At 44.6% G+C, this 25,000-nt stretch overlaps 1 protein-coding gene across 11 annotated transcripts in view; it reads right to left on the bottom strand.

Moving 5' to 3' along the window:
• The window catches only part of LOC126981594 (tight junction protein ZO-1-like), a 170,877-nt gene that overhangs the window by 117,828 nt on the left and 28,049 nt on the right, over positions 1-25,000 (bottom strand). For 10 of the 11 annotated variants that reach the window (XM_050833034.1, XM_050833027.1, XM_050833030.1 and 7 more), the window contains exon 2: positions 12,547-13,531. In XM_050833034.1, coding sequence (XP_050688991.1) covers positions 12,547-13,323 — 777 coding nt within the window. In that variant the 5' untranslated portion in view covers positions 13,324-13,531. Of the gene's footprint in view, positions 1-12,546; positions 13,567-25,000 lie in introns of those variants that run through there. The other variant, XM_050833024.1, reaches the window with a different exon arrangement.

Here is a 25,000-nt window from a genome sequence, read left to right as displayed (position 1 = left end):
CTTACCTTTCCTACATTTTCCTTCCCTACCTTCCCTATCCATCCCTTACCTTCCCTAGACTTTCCTTCCCTTCTTTTCCCTAACTTTTCCTTTCCTTCCCTTACCTTCACTAACCTTTCATTCCCCTTACCTTCACCCTCCTGGCTTATTTATTCATCCATTCATTTCTTTGTTTATTTGTATATTTAGAGATGAACTGTGATCGGCAAATCGGATTGAACAAATAAAGTAGTAATTAATACATTTGCCAATCTATCTTATCATCTACTCGTCTCTTTAGCTGTGTCTATCTATTTTGGCCTTATATTTACTTGTATTCATCTATTTATCTGTGTGTCTATCTATTTTCACCTGATATTTACTTGTGTTTACGATGTTCCTGTAAACTTTCGAAAGAGGTAAACAAAAACACGCAATTAGCTACATGGCTGCAAGCGAAGGGAAACCAGGAGGGAAAAATTATAATGATCAACAACATGGTCAAAAACAAGGAAATCAACAACAGTAATAATAAAAATTAATACTCATAATAATAATAATAATAATAATAATAATAATAATAATAATAATAATAATAATAATAATAATAATAATAATAATTTTTGTCACCGCCTCAAAGCTGGAGCTGCGAAAAGTGGAACAAGAGATGGAGGAGGAGGAGGAGGAGAAGGAGGAGGAGAAAAATAATAAAATATTGAAATTCGTGGATGCGATTGAGACAAAATCTCTTCCCAAACAATCAAGAGGAAGAAAAAATATACTTCACAAATTGTGGAAGGAACATAAAAAAAAATCTAATGGAAAAAGGAGAAAAGATGGCAAGATAAAATAGAGGTAAAAAAGAAGGAAAGGGGGAAATTAGGAAGCTCAGAGATGAAGGAAAGAAGGAGGGAAGAGAGGAAACCAGATGAAGGAAAGAAGAGAGGAAGGAAAGAAGGAAGAAAGGAAGTTACAGACAGAGATGAAGGAAAGAAGGAAGGAGGGAACGAAGGAAGGAAACCAGATGAAGGAAAGAAAGGAAGGAAAGAAGGAAGAAAGGAAGTTACAGACAGAGATGAAGGAAAGAAGGAAGGAAGGAAAGAAGGAAGAAAGGAGGTTACAGACAGAGATGAAGGAAAGAAGGAAGGAGGGAACGAAGGAAGGAAACCAGATGAAGGAAAGAAGAAAGGAAGGAAAGAAGGAAGAAAGGAAGTTACAGACAGAGATGAAGGAAAGAAGGAAGGAGGGAACGAAGGAAGGAAGGAAGGAAAGAAGGGAAAAAGGAAGAAAGAAAGAAAGAAAGGAAGGAAGGAAGGATGGAAGGAAGGAAGGAAGTTACAGACAGAGATGAAGGAAAGAAGAAAGGAGGGAACGAAGGAAAGAAGAAAGGAGGGAACGAAGGAAGGAAGGAAGGAAGGAAGGAAGGAAGGAAGGAAAAAAGGAAGAAAGGAAGGAAGAAGGGAAAGGACAAAGACGAAGTAAAGAAGGAAGAAAGGAAGAAAGACAAATGGTAATAAAGAAACTAGAGCAAGGAACATATAAGATAAAGAGAGAGAGAGAGAGAGAGAGAGAGAGAGAGAGAGAGAGAGAGAGAGAGAGAGAGAGAGAGAGAGAGAGAGAGAGAGAGAGAGAGAGAGAGAGAGAGAGAGACTTTGAAATTACTTAAGATTTTCCTCTCTGGCTCTTTCCTTTCTTTTTACCTCCCCTGTCCTCCTTCCCTCCCTACCCTACCCCCCACCCTTCCCTCAACCCCTCGCCTCCACCTCCTCTCCACTCTCTCCCTCCCCTCTTCCCTTCTTTGTCACTTCCACCTTACCCTTTCCTCCCTCCCTCCCTCCCTCCCTCCCTCCGTCCTTCCTCTTCCTCTCCCTCCCTCCTTCCCTCCCTTCCTCCCTTCCTTGGCAGCCTACATGTTCTCCCTTAATGACCTTTTTTTTTTTCTTTTTCTCTCTTTCCTCCTTTTTTCTTACTTTTCATTGTCTCTCCATGTAATTGCTTCCGAGTCTCTCTCTCTCTCTCTCTCTCTCTCTCTTTATGCACTTATATTTCATCCTTTGTGATAGAGGAAGGAAAAAAAGAAGAAACAGCCATTTTAGAGACAATGGTGATAGGAGGAGGAGGAGGAGGAGGAGGAGGAGAAGGAGGTGGTGGAAGAGGAGGAGGCTTACAAAAAAAAAAAAAAACAGGAAATTTGAGAAGAAAAACTAAATAAAAAGGAAAGAAACAAGAAAATTAATCGAGAGAGAGAGAGAGAGAGAGAGAGAGAGAGAGAGAGAGAGAGAGAGAGAGAGAGAGAGAGAGAGAGAGAGAGAGAGTCCAATAAAGAAGATATGAGCTTAGGTGGAGGTAAACAAAGAGAGGTTCCTTCATGATGGGTTTTAGGGAAGAAATAGAGGAGGAGGAGGACGAGGAGGAGGAGGAGGAGGAGGAAATGGACGAGGAAGAGGAGGAGGAGGAGGAGCAGAAGGAGGAGGAGGACTAGAAAAAGGAAAAAGAAAAAAATTATGTTGAGCGAGAGAGAGAGAGAGAGAGAGAGAGAGAGAGAGAGAGAGAGAGAGAGAGAGAGAGAGAGAGAGAGAGAGAGAGAGAGAGAGAGAGAGAGAGAGTAAATGAAGAAAACTTAAAAGCATATTATGAAAAGAGCAAGATTAAAGTGACGTTGAGGAGGAAGAGTAGAAGGAGGAGGAGCAGGAGGAGGAGAAATGATGAAGGAGATGGAGGAAGAGGATAAGAGAAAGAGAAAATAAAATAACAATAAAAAATAAAAAGGAAACAGACAAATGAAGATAAAGATAAAATAAAAACGAAATGACGGGAGAGAAAATAAATAGAAGGAGGAGGAGAAAGAGCAAAGGACAAAGAGGTGAAGAGAAGCATAAATAAAAATAAAGAGAAATAAAAGAGGAGGAGGAAGAGGGACAAATTAAGAGAGAAGAGGAAGAGGAATAAAAAATAAAAGATGAATAAGAATGAAGAGAAATAGAGGAGGAGGAAACGGTACAAATTAATAAAGGAAGAAATAAGAAGGGGGATAATAAGAAAAGAATGAAATAAAGAAAAAGAAAAGAGGAGGAAGAGGAAGCGGAGGAGAAATACAAAAGAGGAGAAGGTAGAATTTTAAGAAACGAGAGATGAAGAAAAATGAAGAAAATAGAAGAGAAACGAAGAGGTGAGAAGAGGAAAAGAGAAACGGAGAGAAAAGAAATGAGAAGAGAAGAGAGGAAAAGAGAAACGGAGAAAAGAAATGAGAAGAGAAGAGAGGAAAAGAGAAACGGAGAAAAGAAATGAGAAGAGAAGAGAGGAAAAGAGAAACGGAGAGAGAAGAAATGAGAAGAGAAGAGAGGAAAAGAGAAACGGAGAGAGAAGGAATGAGAAGAGAAGAGAGGAAAAGAGAAACGGAGATAGAAGAAATGAGAAGAGAAGAGAGGAGAGGAGAGGAAAAGAGAGGAGAGGAGAAGAGAAGAGAGGAAAAGAGAGGAGAGGAGAAGAGAAGAGAAGAAAGGAGAGGAAAAGAGGAGGAAGAAGAGGAGACGGAGCCACACCGACCAAATTTTCAGTGTTCCCATTGAGAGAGAGAGAGAGAGAGAGAGAGAGAGAGAGAGAGAGAGAGAGGTCAATAGTTACCACCCCACCATTCCCTTCTCTCTCTCTCTCTCTCTCTCTCTCTCTCTGTACTGGGTCGGCTGGTGATAATACCGTATCCGAGAGCTAAGCAAAAAAAGAGCTGAATAAATAATGAATAAAATAAATTACCAGGAAATATAACAATAAGAGAAAATGGAAAACTAGACGCAAAACAAATAAATAGATAGACGGACAGATAGATAGATAGATAGATAGATAGCAATATGGGGAGGGGAGGCTTCTAAAACTAACGCAGCTTCCAAAGGGGGCAGAACTGTACTTTTCTGGTCCTCTGTCCCAATCTTCGGCCCCATATTCTCACACATTACGGGCTCACACATTCACACTTGGTAGGGATGTCGTAGAGGTTGTGTTAGTATTTCCATGGGTAGTTTTAGGAGCCTGGTGATAGTTTGACAATTTCTATGCATCATGAGCGTGAGAAAAAAAAAAAAAAGACTAAGCAGCTTCAGAGAGAGAGAGAGAGAGAGAGAGAGAGAGAGAGAGAGAGAGAGAGAGAGAGAGAGAGAGAGAGAGAGAGAGAAAATTTTTACACTGGTGGCAGCGGGGGGCTACAGAGAGAGAGAGAGAGAGAGAGAGAGAGAGAGAGAGAGAGAGAGAGAGAGAGAGAGAGAGAGAGAGAGAGAGAGAGAGAGAGAGAGAGAGAGAGAGAATATTACATGACTGTTTCTGAAAAGAGAGAGAGAGAGAGAGAGAGAGAGAGAGAGAGAGAGAGAGAGAGAGAGAGAGAGAGAGAGAGAGAGAGAGAGAGAGAGAGAGAGAGAGAGAGAGAGAGAGAGAGAGAGAGAGAGAGAGAGAGAGAGAGAATATTACATGACTGTTTCTGAAAAGAGAGAGAGAGAGAGAGAGAGAGAGAGAGAGAGAGAGAGAGAGAGAGAGAGAGAGAGAGAGAGAGAGAGAGAGAGAGAGAGAGAGAGAGAGAGAGAGAGAGAGAGAATATTACATAACTGTTTCTGAATAATCTTTTTGTTATTTTCTATCACTTTATTTTCTTTCGGGGAGCAGAAATTTTTGCAACCTTTTTTCCAGCTTTATTTTTTGTTATTGTTTTTGATTCTGGTTTGCCCTTGACTGCTTGTTTCCTCTGATGCAAAAACAACATCATCAACAACAACTTCAACCATAGCAACAACAATAATGGGCTTTTTTTGAATTTTTTTTCGTTTTATTGTTTCATTTTTTTTTTTTTTACTTTATTATTTTAAGTTTTATTATTACATTTCTTTACTTTCTTTGTTATTTTTTTCGTTTTATTATTACATTTCTTTACTTTCTTTGTTATTTTTCGTTTATCATAATGCTTTTTTACCTTTTTTGTTATTTTTTCGTTTATTTTGTTATATTTTACAGAACTGTTATTTTTTCGTTTTTCTGTTACTCTCGTTTTTTTTTGCCTTTGAACTGCCTCCATTGCTATAAAAAAAACATTATATTAACACACACACACACACACACACACACACACACACACACACACACACACACACACACACACACACCCGATCAACCAATGGGGGCAGAGGGAGGACGGCCCAGTCTCCACCAATGAACGCAAGGCCCCAGCACACCCCGGGCCGGCGCTGACCAATCACAAGCGAGGACGGCGAGAGTAAACAAGAATATCCGACTTATGCGTTCATTGGTGACTTTAATTAAATCTGGTTATATCGGTTTGTCGGAGGAAGGGCATGAGAGGAGACTCGAGGATACTCTCTCTCTCTCTCTCTCTCTCTCTCTCTCTCTCTCTCTCTCTCTCGGTTCATTCTGGCATTTGGTTTTATTGACTGACAATTGTAATGCACCGAACATTCTCTCTCTCTCTCTCTCTCTCTAATAGCGACACTCCTCCTTTAAGTTATTTCTGTAAATGTGCAAAACACACACACACACACACACACACACACACACACACACACACACACACACACACACACACACACACACATCATAACCCAGTAAGACCGTGTGAGCTTTTATTTTTATTTCTTTCTTTTTCTTTTTAGTTTCTTTTTTTTTCACCAAATCTTCATTGTATTTTTATTTTCATTTTCTTTCATTTTCTTTCGCACCGCTGAACTTTCAAAACAATTTTCTCTTTTATAGCCTGACTGTCCCTCGTTTTCCTTGGTCAATATAGTTTTTTTTCTAGTCTCTCTCTCTCTCTCTCCTTCTCCCTCTCCTTCTCCCTCTCCCTCTCCCTCTCCTTCTCCTTCTCCTTCTCCTTCTCCTTCTCCTTCTGCCTCTGTCTCTCCCTCTGTCTCTCCCTCTGTCTCTCCCTCTTCCTCTTCCTCTCCCTCTCCCTCCCTCTACCTCTCTCAGTAAGAAAGAAAATGGCACACGAATATTTACACTTCAAAAATAAAGCTTAAAAAAATATAATAATAATAATAATAATAATAATAATAATAACCACTGCAACACACACACACACACACACACACACACACACACACACACACACCCGGCATCCAGGTATTTTAGTATTTAGCATTCCCAGAGCCGGTAAATCGGAGCAAGTGGTCAGCGGGTAATTCGGGCGAGGCGAGGTCACGGGGGACACGCGAGCACTGACCCAGTTATGTTCCAAAGGTCAAAAGGTGCGGAGACACGTCAACGGAGGCAATAATTAAAGAGCTCTCACCTGTCGCAAGGCGGAAATGTGAGGGGGGAGGAGGGAGGATAGGTAACAGGGGAGGAGGGAAGGTAAGGGGAAGGAAAGGTTAGGGAAGGTAAGGGAAGGGTTGTTAGGGAAGGTTAAGGGAGGGAAGCAATGGGGTGGGGGAGGAGGGAAGACAAGGGGGAAGAAGGGAAGGTAAGGGGAGAGAAGGGAGGGTAAGAGGGAAGGAGGGAAGGTAAGGGGAAGGAAAGGTTAGGGAAGGGTTGTTATGGAAGGAAAGGGGGGAGGAGGGAAGACAAGGGGGAGGAAGGGAAGGTAAGGGGAAAGAAGGGAAGGTAAGAGGGGAGGAGGGAAGGTGATGGGGGAAAAGGTATGGGGAAGAAAATATTAGGGACGGTAAGGGAAGGGTTGTTAGGGAAGGTTAGGGGAGGGAAGCAAAGGGGGGGGAGGTGAGAAGACAAGGGGGAAGAAGGGAAGGTAAGGGGAGAGAAGGGAAGGTAAGAGGGGAGGAGGGGAGGGAAGGAATAGACTGTCAAGAAAGGGTTGTTAAGGAAGGTTAGGGGAGGGAAGGCAAGGGGGAAGGTGATGGGGAGAACCAAAGGAGAGGGAGGCGAAGGTAAACGGAAGGAAAGGTTAGGGAAGGTAAGGGAAGGATTAGGCTCTTAGGGAAGGGTTGTTGGGGAAGGTAAGGGGAGGGAAGGTAAGGGGAGGGAAGGGAAGGGAAGGAATAGGCTGTTAGGGAAGGGTTGTTAGGGAAGGTAAGGGGAGGGGAGGGGAGGGAAGGGAAGGGAAGGAATAGGCTGTTAGGGAAGGGTTGTTAGGGAAGGTAAGGGGAGGGAAGGTAAGAGGGAAGCATGGAACAATTCAATTAGGGAGGGATATAGTCGGAGTGTGTGCATGAAGGAAGGAATAGAGGAAGGAAGGAAGGAAGGAAGGAAGGGAGGGAGGAAGGAAGGAAGGAAGGAAAGAGGGAGGCAAGGAAGGAAGAGAAGCAATAAGGTAGGACAAAAAAAAAAAGGAATATATTAGAATGATAAAAAGAAATGTAAGTGCAGGAAGGAAGAAAGGAAGGGAGTACAGGAAAGACGGAAGGAAGGAAGGAAGGAAGGAAGGAGGGAAGGAAGGAAGCAAGGAAGGGAGTACAGGAAAGAAGGAAGGGAGGAGGGAAGGAAGGAAGGAAGCAAGGGAGTACAGGAAAGAAGGAAGGAAGGAAGGAAGGAGGGAAGGAAGGAAGAAAGGAAGGGAGTACAGGAAAGAAGGGAGGAAGGAAGGAAGGATGCAAGGAAGGAAGGATTACAGTAAGGAAAGACAGAAGGAATGAAGGAGAGCAGAAAGGAAAGAAGAATAAAAGTAAGGAAGGAAGGAGGAGAGGAAGAGAAGCAGGAAGCTGGATTGGAAGGAAGGAAAAAATAAGTATAGGAAGGAAAGACGGAAGGAATGAAGGAGAGCAGGAAGGAAAGAAGGAAGGGGGAGAGGAAGAGAAGCAGGAGGCTGGATTGGAAGGAAGATAGGTACGGTCACCCAGATTAGGAAGCCCAAATCAAATGAAAAAAAGGCGAGTCCAAAAGGCTTCCCAATACCTCTGGCTACCTGGGAGGAGGAGGAGTAGGAGGAAAGCAACGGAGGACACAAAACGAATAGATAAGAAAATAATACGAAGAAGAGAAAAACCTACAAAAATACAAGAGAACACGGAGAGAAGGAGGAGGAGAAGGAGGACACAAAACGAATAGATAAGAAAATAATACGAAAAGAAAAACCTACAGAAATACAAGGGAACACGAAGAGGAGGAGGAGGAGGAGGAAGAGGAGAGGGAAAGCAACAGAAACACAAAACGGATAGATAAGAAAATAATCTAAAGAAGAGAAATGAAACTAAAGAAACACGAAAACAAAAACAAGAGGAGGAGGAGGAACACAAAAAAACACAAAGGAAGAACAAACAGAAGCAGACCTAATGGACCTTACGAGGCTGTTTGTGACAAGCTACACTAACTATCTAATCAAAGGTGGAAGATGAAGGACAGCAAATGCGAAGGCTCCTCCCCACCCCCCACCCCCCATCCCTCCAGCCAAAGCTGGCAGGAAAGGAAAAAGAACCATGCAGCATGGAAAAACTGCATGGAAATTATTTAGGAAAGAAGAAAGAACTACAATTACTGCTACCACTAACCGGGCGATATAAACGGACAAGGACACCAGTATTCGAAAGAATTTAACGCTATTACGACAATGAGTAATATCTTAGTTGCTGGTTGGAATCAAAATACTTGTCTAATCTACTCTTGACGGCCGTAACTGTTGTACTATCAACGACATCACAAGGTAGAGAGTTCCAAACATTAACAACTCGATTGAAGAAGCTAGAAGTGTTTAGTTTCGTGTGACGAGAATCTTTTTCCACTTATCTTAAAATTGTTATTTCTTCTTGTTCTATTTGATCGATCAATTGTAAAGTAATCTTCCGCATTAATATCACTGAATCCTTTAAACATTTTAAACACTTTAATTAGATCGCCTCGCATTCTACGTTTTGATAGGCTGAATAAATTTACTTCTTTAAGCCTTTGTTCATAAGATAAATTTCTCAATCTTGGAATCACTTTTGTTATTCTCCGTTGAATCCGTTCCAACTTTTCTACGTCTTATCTGTAATAGGGAGACCAAAACTGGAGGAGGAGGAGGAGGAGGAGGAGGAGGGGGAGGGGGAGGAGTGGAAGAGACAGCTGGCAGTGAAAGCAAACTGGATCGTTGCTAAACAGAGCCTAAGGGAATGAGAGAAAAGAGGGAGGAAAGAGGAAAGAAAGTAGACAGGAATAGAGAAAGGAAAGAATAGAGAGAATACGAGAAGGAAAGAAGAAAGGGCAGTAAAGAAGGAAATAAAGGAAAGGAGGGAAAGTAAGAGGAAAGGAAAGGAAGAGAGAGAGAGAGAGAGAGAGAGAGAGAGAGAGAGAGAGAGAGAGAGAGAGAGAGAGAGAGAGAGAGAGAGAGAGAGAGAGAGAGAGAAAGAGAGAGAGAGAGAAAATAAAAAGGCCAACTAAGAAAAAAGAAAAAAAACAGGAAAGCGGAAAGAGGAAGAGAACCGAGGAGGAAGGGAAGGAAAACACGAGGAGGAGGAAGAGGAGGAGGGAAAAAGATGGAGGAGGAGGGAAAGATGGACGGCAAAGCTAAGTGCTGTGAAAAATAGACCCCAAGACAGAGCGACAGAGTGATGTATTAACGGAGGAGGGGAGATGAGTGTGCGTCTGTGTGTGTGTGTGTGTGTGTGTGTGTGTGAGTGTAGAGGGTGAAGAAGAGAAGGAGAATGACGATGAAGAGAAGGAAGAGGAGGAGGAGGAGGAGAAAGAAGAAGGGAGTAGGATCAGGAAGAAAAAGGATGAAGAAGGGGAACTAATGTATAAATAAATAAAAAAAATAATAATAATAGCCTAACAACACAACATGGGTGAAAAGTATAAACGGAACGACACAATCACCATCACTACACCAAAAATCACCACCATCATCACCACCACCACCACCACCACAAGAATAATGAATAAAGACCAGGAACGCCAACAGGATCTCTCTCTCTCTCTCTCTCTCTGGGTCCACCGCTCTTTAAGACAAACAGGCGCCCCCCTCCCCCCCTTGAAAGATCCGCCCAAAAGTCCCCCCTAACTGAAGATGCTTACTACGTTTCTCTCTCTTGTGAGATACAACGACAAACCTTTTTCAACTTTTTTTTACTTATTCCATTATCCTCTTCTTCCTCCTCCTCCTCCTCCTCCTCCTACTACTACTACTACTACTACTACTACTACTACTACTACTACTACTACTACTACTACTACTACTACTACTACTACTACTACTACTACTACTACTGCTACTACTATTACTACTTCTACTACTACTACTATTATTATTATTACTACTTTGCCTACACCCTTTCTCTACCCACCCTTTACTATCTTTGCACCACCACCACCAACTTCTCCTCCTCCTCCTCCTCCTCTTTCTTCTCTTATTGAAATATACACTCTCTATCTCCTTCATCCTTCTATTTGTGTTTCTAAAGCTACACTCAGTTCGGGGAAAACGGAACAAATATATGAAAAATCTTGCTTAAAACTCTCTCTCTCTCTCTCTCTCTCTCTCTCTCCACATGACCATCCACATATTTAATACTTTCTTTCACACCAAATAAACCTTCTGCAGTTTACCCTCAACAGCATAGTATTGTGACACCTTCTGACGCTACAGGTATGCTTTCCGAGGCAGAGGGGGAGGAAGGGTGAGAGAAGCAGGGTGGAAGAGCGAGGGGAGGGGAGGAGAAGGTATGTGATGGAGGAAGTTGTTCTGAGGGGAGGCTTAGTGGGTTCAAAGGTTGGGGAAGGTGAGAGGAGGAAGGGTGAAGGGAGCAGGGGTGGGAGGGGAGGGGAGGGGAAGAAGGTAAGTGATGAAGGCAAGTTGTTATGAGGGGCGGATTAATGGGTTCTGAGGTTGGGGAGGGTAGCTGTAAGGAAGGTGAGAAGGGAGTGGAGGGAGATAAAGGGAGGGGAGAGGAAGAAGGTAAGTGATGAAGGGAAGTTGTTTTGAGGGGAAGAGAGGGTGGAGAAAGGGGAAGATGGGGGAGAAATGGGTAGGGGTTGAAATGGAGAGGGGAGCAGACAGGGAAAGGAGGGAGAACGACTACAGAAATTATATGAAAGGAAGAGATGAGGGGAAGGTGGGAGAAAAAGGGGCAGGGGTTGAGTTGAAGAGGGTAGCAGAAAGGGGAAGAAGGGAGAGACAGACAGACGCAGGAGTGATATAAAAGGAAGAGATGAGGCATTGGAGGTGCTTGAGAACTGGAGAGGGTGGAGAAAGGGGGAGGTGAGAAAGAGGCAGGGGTTGAAATGGAGAGGAAAGCAGAAAGGGAAAGGAGGAAAAGAGAGAGAGAGAGAGAGAGAGAGAGAGAGAGAGAGAGAGAGAGAGAGAGAGAGAGAGAGAGAGAGAGAGAGAGAGAGAGAGAGAGAGAGAGAGAGAGAGAGAGAGAGAGAGAGAGAGAGAGAGAGAGAGAGAGAGAGAGAGAGAGAGAGAGAGACAGACAGACAAAGACAGAGAGACAGACAGCCAGAGAGACAGACATACAGAGAGAGAGAGAGAGAGAGAGAGAGAGAGAGAGAGAGAGAGAGAGAGAGAGAGAGAGAGAGAGAGAGAGAGAGAGAGAGAAAGGGGGCAGGGGTTGATTTTTTTTTTTTATTTACAGCAGAGGAGACAGTGCAAGGGCGTAAAAAAAAATAATAATAATGAAAAACAAAGGGGGAGCGGAGAGGAAGGAGACAGGTGGTTAGGGAGGGAAGGAGCACGTGTTGGGAGGAGGGGAGACTGTTTACCTGTCGCCAGAAGCAGGTAGGCTCATTACGGTGGTGAGGAAGGTGCGTGAATGGCCTAGTGTTGACATGAGTGTGCGTTGCCTTTGTCTCACTACTTCTTACATCTCTCTCTCTCTCTCTCTCTAATGGGCACACACGAAACAAGGTGAAGCTAAGACATACATAAATAAATACATAGATAAATAAATAGATAGATAGAGAGAGAGAGAGAGAGAGAGAGAGAGAGAGAGAGAGAGAGAGAGAGAGAGAGAGAGAGAGAGAGAGAGAGAGAGAGAGAGAGAGAGAGAGAGAGAGAGAGACGAGTGATTCTAAAAATAATGAAGAGTTAGGTGGTTCTCCTCTACTTAGCTTTCAAGAGGATACACACACACACACACACACACACACACACACACACTCATCTCTTCCTGCTCTCGGAAAACAGATCCAATCACCCAGAAAATCTATTGCTGGGATGGTGTATTGCGGAGAGAGAGAGAGAGAGAGAGAGAGAGAGAGAGAGAGAGAGAGAGAGAGAGAGAGAGAGAGAGAGAGAGAGAGATTCGGGAGGAAAGTTGGCTCGTCTGAGAGGCCTCTGTCACCCCTAGCATCCTCCTCCTCCTCCTCCTCCTCCTCCTCCTTCCAGCTTCATCAATAGCCACAGATACTCTCGTCTCAGCCGGAATCTCTGCCACTCTCGCAACCATAACACCACCATTTACGCTGCCGGAAAGCCACTACCACAACCACCACCACCGCCACCACCACCACTGTTCTCGCGGGACCCCAAAAACACCATAACACCATCACCACTAACTGCCATTTCCTCCTATCAAACCCTGGTGGGGGCGGCGGTGGCGGAGGCGCGGCTCCTCCCAGTCTGGTGAGAGTGAGGCGGTAGCCAAGACGTGCAGGACCTCCCAGCGCTTGGTCTGTGGGGGGAGGGGGAATGTGTGGGGAACATACCTCGTCATAGAACCCGTACACGTAGTCGTTAGGGAAATGCAAGTCCTCCTCAAAGCTGGTGTCCTCGTCGCCCGCGTCGTTGCCGTCGTCTTCGCTCCGCAGCGCCTTGATCTCATCGTCGTCGTCGTCGTCCTCGGCCTCGATGTCGGCCACGGAGAACCTTGGCGAGGGCGGCATCACCATGTCTAGCAGCTTCGGGGAGCGGGAGGAGTCGGAGCGGCGGCCCAGCACGTCGTCCAGGGACCTGCTGCGGGCCGCGGCGTCCCCGAGGGGGCCGCCCAGCGTGGCGTAGCCGTACAAAGACGACCCGTCCTCGTACTCCTGCTGTTGCTGCTGTTGCTGCTGTTGTTGTTGCTGGTGCTGTTGTTGTTGTTGTTGAAGTTGCTGTTGTTGCTGCTGCTGTGGCGACGCTCTGAGCGCCCCCACGCCCATGGTGGGCATGGCCATGGGTCGCGAGCCGCCCATCAGTTGGCCGTTGAGGAACATGTCATCCACGACGCTGCTAAAGGCCGGCAGTCCCCCAGGGGTGCGCGGCGACGGCACGCCCCCGAGAGAGAAGTAGTGTGATTCCTCCACCATCCTCGGGGAGGGCGAGGAGCTGTGGGCGGAGGGGAAAGACTCCGTCCTCGCATAGGAGGGGAGGGACGGGGCGCCGGGGCAGTCCAGGTCCCCGGGGGGCCGGGCCGCGGCGTCGGGGTTGGCGCGGGCCGACAGCCCCTTGCAGTTCATTCTGGCGAAGGGCACCATGAGCTGCGCGGCGGGGGTCCGTTCCTGCATGAGGCACGTGTGGGGCGGGATGGGGGGCGGGGAGGGGCGGGCGGAAACAAGGGGGCGGCGACACAGCCACACGACAGGCGCCCCTCGCTACATGGTATGGGCGCCGCGGGGCACACACACGCACACACACGCGGCACGGCAGCACAGCGTCTCTCAGCCCCAGCGATCCTGCCGGCACATCACGTCACCTGCTGCCGACGCCTCCGACCTGAAGCGTCAGGCGCCGGTTAATGGTTGGCCCGCGACCGCGGCCTCGGCTCAGGGCGGACTGACACCACTGACAGCGGTAGGCCGCGGCCACCAGCGCCGCCAGCACACAACCCGCAACACTCCCCCCACAACACTCTGATATACGGACACCACGAGGCGTCTCAATGTCACTGCCAAGCACCTCCAACCCCCCCCTCAACACCCTGCCACCCAGACAAACGCATAAACCACGACTCAAATGTACACCTAAACCAGGAGATGCAGCAGACGGCGGGAAGCGCCGCGCCACACACGGCAAACGACGGGGAACGCTGACGGGAAACATGGCGCCTGAATGCACCCCCCCAACCCTCTGCGCCTCCCACAATCACATCCCGAACCTGCCTACTGTCATGCACCTCAAAATCACACTGTTCACCCTCCACGCCCGTAACACCCCACCACACCCCTCCCAGCAGGACCCTCGTCCCAAAAACCCCACCAAGCCCGTGTCCCGCCCACCCCTGCCCCTGCCACGCCCCTGCATCACGTAGAGGCAGCGAGCCAACACGTGGGGCGGCACACACAGGCACTGATAAATATTTACACTTTAGGGCCTAACACTCCAACGGGAAGAGCAAGAACAGAAGGAGAAGGAGAAGGAGAAGAGGAAGGAGGAGGAGAAGAAGAGAGAGAGAGAGAGAGAGAGAGAGAGAGAGAGAGAGAGAGAGAGAGAGAGAGAGAGAGAGAGAGAGAGAGAGAGAGATTAAAAGGAAGAGAGGAAGGATGACTGGAAAGAGGCAGGTAGTAAGGGAAGAAGCAGAGGGAAACATAAACGAGAGGGAAGGGAGGAAACGGAGAAGAGGAAGGAAAGGAAGGATAGAGGCAGGAAGTATGGAAGAGAGGAGAGGAGGAAATGTGAGACTAGAGAAGGAAAAATAAAGATATACACTAAGGAAGGAAGAACGGAAGGAAGGAGAGAGAGAGAGAGAGAGAGAGAGAGAGAGAGAGAGAGAGAGAGAGAGAGAGAGAGAGAGAGAGAGAGAGAGAGAGAGAGAGAGAGAGAGAGAGAGAGAGAGAGAGAGAGAGAGAGAGAGAGAGAGAGAGAGAGAGAGAGAGAAGCACGTGTGAGGAAGGAGAGGTGGAATAATGAACAGGCGGACAATAAGAAATAAAACGAGATAATAAACACACTGACAAAGAAAAATAAACGAACCTTACAAAAAATAATGAAAACACGAAATAGTGAACAGTAGAACACACACACACACACACACACACACACACACACACACACACACACACACACACACGCCTCATGTATCTCATAATCCCCGGCCTCATCCTCCTTGCTGGGCTAAATCCGCTCAGGCTTTCCTCACTTTCGCTCATTTTGAAAATATTATGCATAGAAGTAACAGTAATAGTAATAGTAATAGTAATAATAATAATAATAATAATAATAATAATAATAATAATAATAATAATAACAATAATAATAATAATAATAATAATAATAATAATAATAATAATAATAATAATAATAATAAGAATAAGAAGAAGAGTAATAATAATAATAATAATAATAATAATAATAATAATAATAATAATAATAATAATAATAATAATAATAATAATAATAATAATAAGAAGAAGAAGAAGAAGAAGAAGAAGAAGAAGAAGAAGAAGCAGAAGAAGAAGATGAAGAAGAAGAAGAAGAAAATAATAATAATAATAATAATAATAATAATAATAATAATAATAATAATAATAATAATAATAATAATAATAAGCAAAAACCAATACAATATACAGCTTTAAAATCCTCCTCCTCCTCCTCCTCCCTCTGTTTCTTCTCCTTCCCTTTTCATCCTCCTCCTCCTGCTCCCTCGTTCTCGTCTTCTTTTCCTTCTGCTCCTCCTTCTCCTTATCCCATAACCAGTATTTTTAATCTTACATTACTTCCACTCTTGAGCAGCATTTCACCTTGTATATTTTCCTCCTTCCAACGACTTAAACACGGGCTCTCTAACGAAGCCATTGGTAAAAAAAGACGATTGACCTCATGAATTATATCGGTGTATTAGATGCAAGTTTTATGACATGAATAGCGTTTTTATTTTTTTTTGTTTTTTTTTTACAGTAAAGAAAGCAGCTCAAGGGCAAAAATAACAAATAATCACAAAGCCCGTTTCTGGAGAGACCAAAAAATAAAAGCCAGTTAAACGCTACTCATACAAAAAAAATATATATATATATAAAATAGTTCATTCCTATTACTGGTGAACCGTGCAAAGGTATTCTTCATGGACCAGCATCAGTTTACCATTGAATGCATTTTTATTCATTCATTAACATATATTTCCAAACGTGATGCGTGATGAAGCATAAAAACCGCTTAATTTTTCATAGTACGGCATCAGATTACCGTTCAATACGTCTTTATTCATTCATTATCATATATTTCCAAACGTGATGCGTGATGAAGCATAAAAACCGCTTAATTTTTCATAGTTCGGCATCAGATTACCGTTCAATACGTCTTTATTCATTCATTAACATATATTTCCAAACGTGATGCGTGATGAAGCATAAAAACGGCTTAATTTTTCATAGTTCGGCATCAGATTACCGTTCAATACGTCTTTATTCATTCATTATCATATATTTCCAAACGCGATGCGTGATGAAGCATAAAAACGGCTTAATTTTTCATAGTTCGGCATCAGATTACCGTTCAATACGTCTTTATTCATTCATTAACATATATTTCCAAACGTGAGGCGTATTGAAGTATATATATAAAGCCCGCTTAAAGGTGAGTCAATGATCCTGAACCACCAAAGTCATTTCAAAGCAGAGCATCAGCCTCCCCGAAATACTGTTGTTGTTGTTGTTTTCCCACACATCAGTTTATCACTCAATACATCTTTTTTTCATTCATTTTTCGGATATTTTCCAATGTGATGCGTAATGAAGCACGGATAAAAACCGCTTGCAAGTGAATTAATGACCGTGAAACACCAGTCATTTCAAAGGCGAGCATCAGCCTCCCCTAATACTGTTTATTTTTTTATCTAAAGCCCCGTTCACACTGTGCCGACTCTGGGCCCGACAACCCAGCGACTCCGGGAACACGAGGTCTTGGGTGTGAAATGTTGACATGAAAAGGTCGCACGTAGTTTTTCCGACCATATGCGACCCTTCCACATCAACATTTCACACCCAAGACCTCGTATACCCCGAGTCGCTGGGTTGTCGTGGCCCAGAGTCGGCAGTGTGAACGGGGCTTAAGGCGACAAAATGAACGAAAGTGAGATCGGTATTGTCAGACGCTTCCGCTTCTCGCATGAACTATTTCCAGACCCAAAAAAGGAGATCAGTCGGGTTCTAATGAGTGGTATTTTAGGTTCGTGGTACAGAAGAAAGGTCAAACTACCACCACGGCCAAATACTACCACTGGAAATACCCTAAACTCCTATGAAAGTCTTGTCAAATGTGAGTGCATGGGCGCCGAAATTTTTAAGATCGGTGTTGTCAGACGTTTCCACCCCTCGCATCAACTATTTCCAAAGGCCAAAAAGGAGATCAGTCGGGTTCTACTGAGTGGTATTTTAGGCTCGTGGTACAGAAGGGTCAAACTACCACCACGGCCAAATACTACCACTGGAAATACCCTAAACTCCTATGAAAGTCTTGTCAAATATGAGTGCTTGGGCGCCGAAATTTTAAAGATTAGTTGGGTTCTAATGAGTGGTATTTTAGGTTCGTGGTACAGAAGAAGGGTCAGACTACCACCACGGTCAAACACTACCCCTGAAAATGCCTCACACTCCTATGAAAGTCTTGTCAAATGTGAGTGCATGGGCGCCGAAATTTTTAAGATCGGTGTTGTCAGACGCTTCCACCCCTCGCATCAACTATTTCCAAAGGCCAAAAAGATCAGTCGGGTTCTAATGAGTGGTATTTTAGGCTCGTGGTACAGAAGAAGGGTCAAACTACCACCACGGTCAAACACTACCCTTGAAAATGCCTCAAACTCCTATGAAAGTCTTGTCAAATATGAGTGCTTGGGCCCCGAAATTTCAAAGATTAGTTGGGTTCTAATGAGTGGTATTTTAGGTTCGTGGTACAGAAGAAGGGTCAAACTACCACCACGGTCAAACACTACCCCTGAAAATGCCTCAAACTCCTATGAAAGTCTTGTCAAATATGTGTGCTTGGGGGCCGAAATTTTTAGAAGGGTCAAACTACCTCCACGGTCAAACACTACCCTGAAAATGCCTCAAACTCCTATAAAAGTCTTGTCAAATCTGTGTGCTTGGGCGCCGAAATGTCCAAAGCTATGGCCCCCAGTGCAGCCTTGGCAGCCTCCGCGCGCATCCTAAGCTGACTGGCACTAATGTGTGATATGAGAGATAGAGAGAGAGAGAGAGAGAGAGAGAGAGTGTGAGAGAGAGAGAGAGAGAGAGAGAGAGAGAGAGAGAGAGAGAGAGAGAGAGAGAGAGAGAGAGAGAGAGAGAGAGAGAGAGAGAGAGAGAGAGAGAGAGAGAGAGAGAGAGAGAGAGAGGCACAGATAGAGAGAGGTAGCCAGAAACATACCTACAATAAATGATAGATAAAAAGATAGATAGAGATGGATAGAGATAAAAAGGGAGAGAGAGAGAGAGAGAGAGAGAGAGAGAGAGAGAGAGAGAGAGAGAGAGAGAGAGAGAGAGAAGGGGGGGAGGGGGAAGGCAGGCTCACTCCGCTGATCTTCGTTGGAGGCAGATTTTTTGTTTTCTTTTTTCTTATCTCATGTGGGGGGCGGTGGGGGGGAGGGGGGCAGGTCCAGGGGTCCCGAGAGTATTGACCCGCCGCTGGCAACACTCACTGCAACACCGCAACACCATCTGCAACACCGCCTCCTTCCTTCCCTCCCTCCCTCCCTCCTTCCCTGCAAGACAGCCGGGCCTTCCTTTCATCCTTCCCCTCCTTCCTCCTCCTCCTCCTCCTTCTCCTTCCTTCGCTTGGCGCTAGTCTTCCTCCTCCTTGCAACACCGCATTTTGACTTCCTTCCGGTCTTCCTTTCCCTCCCCTCCTCCCTTCTCCCACTGCGCCACTGCAACACTCCTCCCTACACCGTCTTCCTTCCTTCCTTCTCTCCTTCACGTTCTCTTTATCTTGCTATAGTTCCTTCTCAAATCTTTCTCCTCGTTCCTTCCGTACCTCAGCTTCGTTTCCAATTTTGCAATATTTTTTGTCCTTATTTTGTATCCCTTTCATCCCTTCCATTCTTTTTTTCCTTACACCCTTCTTCCTTCTCCTTCCTTCCTTCTCTGTATCACTACACACAGCATGTAACATTTTCCCTCCTTCCTTCCTTCCTTCACTCCCTCATGCCTTCCTTCGCCTCCAACACCCATTTCCTCTTCGCCTCCCTCACGTATATCAATTCAAATATATAGTTCAGGTGTCAAGTAGGCAGGTGAGGCAGTGTTTACCTTTTGAAACATTGAGGTCCATTTTCTTAAACGTATCAGGCTCCCATTACGACTAATTTTCAAGGCTAGAGAGAAGACTAACCAGGTTTTCATGGGTGATTGTCCAGTTCAAGATGCAGAGGTCGTGTAAAACTATTTCTGGGATCATAAAACGGTCCACGAAAAGCCCAACAACATCTACGAGAGGCTTTTCCAACAGGCGAACTGAGGCGCCGAGGCGTTTAAGAATACGGGCCCTGCATGGTCGGTATTTTCGGACGCTTTCGCCTCTCACTTCAACAATTTCCAAAGGCTGAAAAGGAGGTTAATCGCGTTCTCATGAGTGTTTCTCCACGTTCATGGTACAGAAGCTTTGTCAAACTACTACCGGGGGAGGGATAAATAAAAACATGGAAATGCTCACAACTGCTACGAAAGCCTTGTCAAATATGTGTACTAGGGCGCCGAAATGTTTGAGAATATGGCTTCTGACCCCCTAACGCTGCAGGCTAAGCGGCAACACTATAACAGTGCTTCATCCTTCCACTCCATTCTCACGCTGCTCCACTATCGGCACTCTGTATCTCGCAACATTTATTGGCAGCAGTGCAAAATAACTAAAGCAATACTCCGGCAATACTCCTATACCATGCCAACACACACACCATTCCGGTAGCTCAATCGGTTAGCGCGCCGTGCTGCAAGGCTTCACGGCCAAACAGGCGGCGGTTCGAGCCCCGCTCAGATAGGATTCTTTCCGTTGACTAGGAGTGATTACTGTCCCCCCCCTTCAGCAAGGGGGATGGGGTGTGTGGTGTGTGAGGTCCTGGCAGTACCCAGAGATCGACCATAATGAGCACTTGCTCACGTCGTGACGGTACCTGCCGGCGAAGGCGAGTCCAACTCGTGATCAGGCCGTGGTGAATTACACACACACACACACACACACACACACACACACACACACACACACATCATAGCTTAGTAGGACAGCACTTCATATTATAGAGTATAGACCGATGATTCTCTCTCTCTCTCTCTCTCTCTCTCTCTCTCTCTCTCTCTCTCTCTCTCTCTCTCTCTCTCTCTCTCTCTCTCTCATCACACACCTGTCACAATTACTGGCCACGATAATTAATTTCCCATAATGCCACCACACCTGTCGAGAGAGAGAGAGAGAGAGAGAGAGAGAGAGAGAGAGAGAGAGAGAGAGAGAGAGAATAAATTCGAAGCACATAAGCGGACAAGGGGAAATGAGAATAAAGCTGATGAAAGCACGAGGAAATGACACGACGAAAGGGAAATGGAATGGAGGGAGATAAGAGATAGGAGGGAGGGAGGGAGGGAAAATAAAAACAGCGACTGACCAAAAGATTGAAAGCCACCATGAAAAGCTGGAGGAGGAGAAGAAAGATAAGAACAAAAAAAAATATTGACAACATAATAATAATAATAATAATAATAATAATAATAATGATAGCAATAACAATAATACTGAAAAAGAGCAAATAACAATAAAAAGAATCAGAATAATGAAAAAAATGACAGAGGGAGGAAGAGGAGGAGGAGGAGGAGGAGGAGAAGTAATTATGTATACCTATAAAAAATCTCACCTTGACAGGCACGTAACAATCATTTGATAGAGAGAGAGAGAGAGAGAGAGAATAAAAATAGTAAAATGCATAATTATATACATAGTAATTAAGCCGAAATGGGAAACTAAACAGGGAGAGGAGGAGAAGGAGGAGGAGGAGGAGGAGGAGGAGGAGGAGGGAGATGATGGGCAGAGAAAGGGAATAGAAATGGAGGGTAGAGGTGGAGGGTGATTGAGGGGAGGTGGAGGGAGGGAGGTGAATAGAGGGGGATTAGCCATCATGTCACCCCCTTCCCCTCCCTCTCCTCCCCCGCCCTTGTTACCCCCTTCCCCCCTCCCCCTCCCTTCCCTTAAAGTATCCTCATTATCCTTATAAATGTACATATTATTCATTATCTCTCTCTCTCATTTTACTATTTTTATTCTCTCTCTCTCTTACATAAACAACAGAAAGGCGATCAGAAGTGGAATTGGACCTTTAATAAACAGCGACGGTGCACTAGTGACTGACAGCCAACACGTTGCAAACCTATTAAATAATTACTTTTCCTCGGTGTTTAATAATAACAGTCCTCCCACCACCACCACCAACACCAGTACTAATGTAAATCCTGAGCATGCATTGTCTAACTTTGAAATAAAACCCGATGAAGTCCTTAAAGCCCTCAAATCACTTAAAACAAATAAAAGTCCTGGACCTGATAAAGTATATCCAACTCTGCTGAAAGAAACAAAGAGCGAAATACTCTCCTCCCTCACAACCGTATTCAATATGTCCTTGCGACAAGGCATTGTCCTTCAGATTGGAAAAAGGCTAACGTGACACCGATTTTAAGAAAGGAGACAAAAAGTACCAGGTAATTACAGGCCCATTAGTCTAACTTCGGTTGTAGGTAAGCTACTTGAGGGCATAATTAGAGACAAAATTGTGAGTTACCTTGAAAGCCACTCATTAATTGGGGACTCACAACATGGCTTCCGAAACAAAAGATCCTGCCTATCAAATCTATTAACCTTTTATAACGACCTCTTCACTGTTTATGACGTAACCAAATCACTGGACGTAGTCTATCTTGATTTCCAGAAAGCGTTTGATAAAGTCCCGCATCATAAATTACTTTACAAATTAAAACAAATAGGTATTGACGGTCAGGTAAACCAATGGATCGCGAATTGGTTGAGCAACAGACAACAAAGAGTAGTGATTGACGGATTTAACTCAGAGTGGGCGCCTGTCACTAGTGGCGTCCTCAGGGCTCGGTTCTTGGCCCAGTGCTCTTCATTATTTACATCAACGACGTGGATGTTGGACTCAATAACCGCATTAGTAAATTTGCAGACGACACAAAGATTGGTAACTCGGTTCTCACTGACGAAGACAGGCAAAGCCTCCAAGAGGATTTGCACAAATTTCAACTTGGTCGGATAGATGGGAGATGCCCTTTAACGTAGACAAGTGCCAGGTCCTTCAAATTGGAACGAGGAATAAAAGTTTGATTACGAAATGCGCGGCGTTAAACTCAAAAGCGTTCAATGCGTCAAGGACTTGGGGTCAAAATCGCGTCAAACCTCAAATTCTCACAGCAATGCATCGATGCAGCAAATAAAGCGAACAGAATGTTGGGCTTCATTAAAAGAAACTTTTATTTAAGAATAAAGATGTAATACTCCTGCTCTACAACATTTTAGTCAGACCCCACTTGGAATATGCGGTACAGTTTTGGTCTCCTCACCATGCAAAGGATATTGCTAAATTAGAAGGTGTTCAGCGTCGGGCAACGAACATTATCCCTTCCTTGCGCAACAAATCCTACGAAGAAAGGCTTTCCCCTTAACATGTTCTCTTGAGAAACGTCGCCTCCGAGGAAAACTGATCGAATGTTTTAAAATACTTAATGGTTTCACGAATGTAGACAGATCAACATTGTTTATGATCGATGACACTTTGCGCACGAGGAACAATGGCGTAAAACTCAGATGTGAACAAGTAAATTCAGACTGCACCAAATTTTTTCTTCACCAACGTTGTAGTGCGAGAATGGAATAAGCTCCCATCATCAGTGGTCCAGTGTAACACGATTGACTCCTTCAAAACTAAGCTCGACCGTCACTTCCTTCAACTTAATATCAACTAGAGTAGAAATGCAACGTTTTGGAGTCTTCTGATTAATGTAAAATCACTTAGGTTTAAGGACAGACCACCAAGTCTGGACCATGGGGTCTGTGTGGTCTGATTTTCTATGTAAATCTATGTAAATCTCTCTCTCTCTCTCTCTCTCTCTCTATCCCCACCCCCTCTCCATTACCCTGCTCTCTGCTTTAATATTTCAATAGCTGCAAAATGACAACCTCCCTTTATTCCCCTTCCCCTTTCCCCTACATAAGCCCCTCCCCTTTCCTTTACATAACGGTCATAACCCCCTCCCTTTCCCTTACCTATAACTCCCTCCCCCTTCCTTTACCTACGCCCCCCTCCCTCATTACCTACCCACCTTTTTCCTTCCTTTCATTCAACTCATGTTCTCTCCTTTTTTCCTTTCTTTTTCCACTGCGACACAGCTTCGGTATTTATTCATTCTAGGGATTGAGTTAGAGAGGGAGCGAGTGAATGAGTGAGTGGGTGAGTGGGTCAGTGAGTTAGTCAGTCAGTCAGTGGGTCAGTCAAGCGATGAGTGAATGAGTGTGAGTCGGTGAGTGAATGGGTGAATGAGTTTTAGACAGTCACTCAATCAATCAGTCAAAGAGAGCGTAAGTTAGTTCAGTTAGTCAGTCAGTCAGTCAGTCAGTCAGTCAATAAGTTAGTAAGTCATTCAATCATTCATTCATTCATTCATTCAGTCAGTCAGTCAGTCAGTCAGTCAGTCAATCATTCATTCATCCGTTCAGTCAGTCAGTCAGCCAGTCAGTTAGTTAGTCAACCAGTCAATCAATCCGTCAGTCAGTCAGTCGGTCAATTAATCAATCAGCCAGTCAGTCAGTAAATCAGTCGGACAATCAGTCAGTCAGTCAGTCAGTCAGTCAATCAGTAAGTGAGTCGGTCTGTCAGTCAGTCAGTCAATCAGTCAGTCAGTCAGTCAGTCAGCCAGTCAGTCATCACGTCCCCTCGTCACCATTTTGTTCCAGCGTTCACAAAGTCTCTCCCATTTCAGTACCAATTCTTTCCACTTGTCTCCCCTTCCCCTCTTCACATTCCCCGTCCCTTTTTCACACTCCCTGCCCCTTGCGACCTCCCCTCAACACTCCTCCCTACCTTAAAATTAGGGTCGTATGATTAGAAATTTCGTCGCCCGAGCACACATATTTGACAAGGCTTTCGTAGGAGTTGTGGGCATTTCCAGGGGTAGTTTTATGACCCTGGTGGTAGTTTGACCCTTCTTCTGTACCGTGAACCTGAAGAAACACACATTAGAACCCGACTGACCCCCTCTTTGACCTTTAGAAACAGCTGATGTGAGGAGTGAGAGTCTGATAATAACGACCTTAGTCTCCATTCTTCCCCTCCCTCTCTCCATCATACTCCTCCCTCCCTCAAACTTCACTCCCATTCACTCTCCCTCTCCTCCCTTAAACCTCCCATCCCTTCTCTATCCTAACTCTCCTACCTTAAATTTCCACTCTTCCTTCACGCTAACTCTCCTCTCTTAAGCTTCATCTCCCCTTCATCATCTCCCTTTAGCTTGTTTTTTCCTTCCTCCCCTTGAGTGAACTATATTTCCCCTTCATCCTGTCTCTCCCTTCACACTCCTCTCCTCGCTTTCCCTTATACTTCTGTTCGTCCCTATATTTCCCTTCCTCCCTTAGACTCACCTCTTTCCCTTTTCCTTTCCCTTTCCTTCCCCTTTATGGACACGTGGTTCGTCACTACAAGAACAACAAAAACAATAACAATAATAATAATAATAATAATAATAATAATAATAATAATAATAATAATAATAATAATAATAATAATAATAATAATAAAGGCGCATAACACGGGAACAAAACATCCCTAATCAAGCTAATGGCAGGAAGAGTTAGCGTCCCTGTTTCCTCCATCCCTCCATCCCTCTTTCCTCCGTCCCTCCCTTCCCTTCCTTCCTGCTGTAATTAAGGGAAGCGCCGACAGCAGGTGGTAGGTGGGTAAGTGGATAGGTAGGTAAGGTAGGTAGGTAAATGGGCTGGTAAGTAAGTAGGTAGGTAAGTGGGTTGGTAGGTAAGTTTGTGGGTAAGAAGGTAATAGGGGTCGGTGAGTAGGTAGGTAGAACGGAGGGTAGTAAGGTAGGTAAGTAGGTGGGTAAGTAGTTGGGTAAGAGGTAGTGACAAAAAAAAGGGATAAAAACGAAAGGAAGGGAAAGGAAAAACACGGAAGACAGGAAAATGAAAAAGAAAACAAGAAGAAAGAGAAAGGAAAAACACAGAAGACAGGAAAATGAAAAAAAAAGAAAACAA

The sequence above is a fragment of the Eriocheir sinensis genome, chromosome 48 (assembly GCF_024679095.1).
Source record: "Eriocheir sinensis breed Jianghai 21 chromosome 48, ASM2467909v1, whole genome shotgun sequence".
NCBI lineage: Eukaryota > Metazoa > Arthropoda > Malacostraca > Decapoda > Varunidae > Eriocheir > Eriocheir sinensis.
Note: the sequence above shows the minus strand (reverse complement) of the source record. Positions and strands in the feature narration are given on the sequence as shown.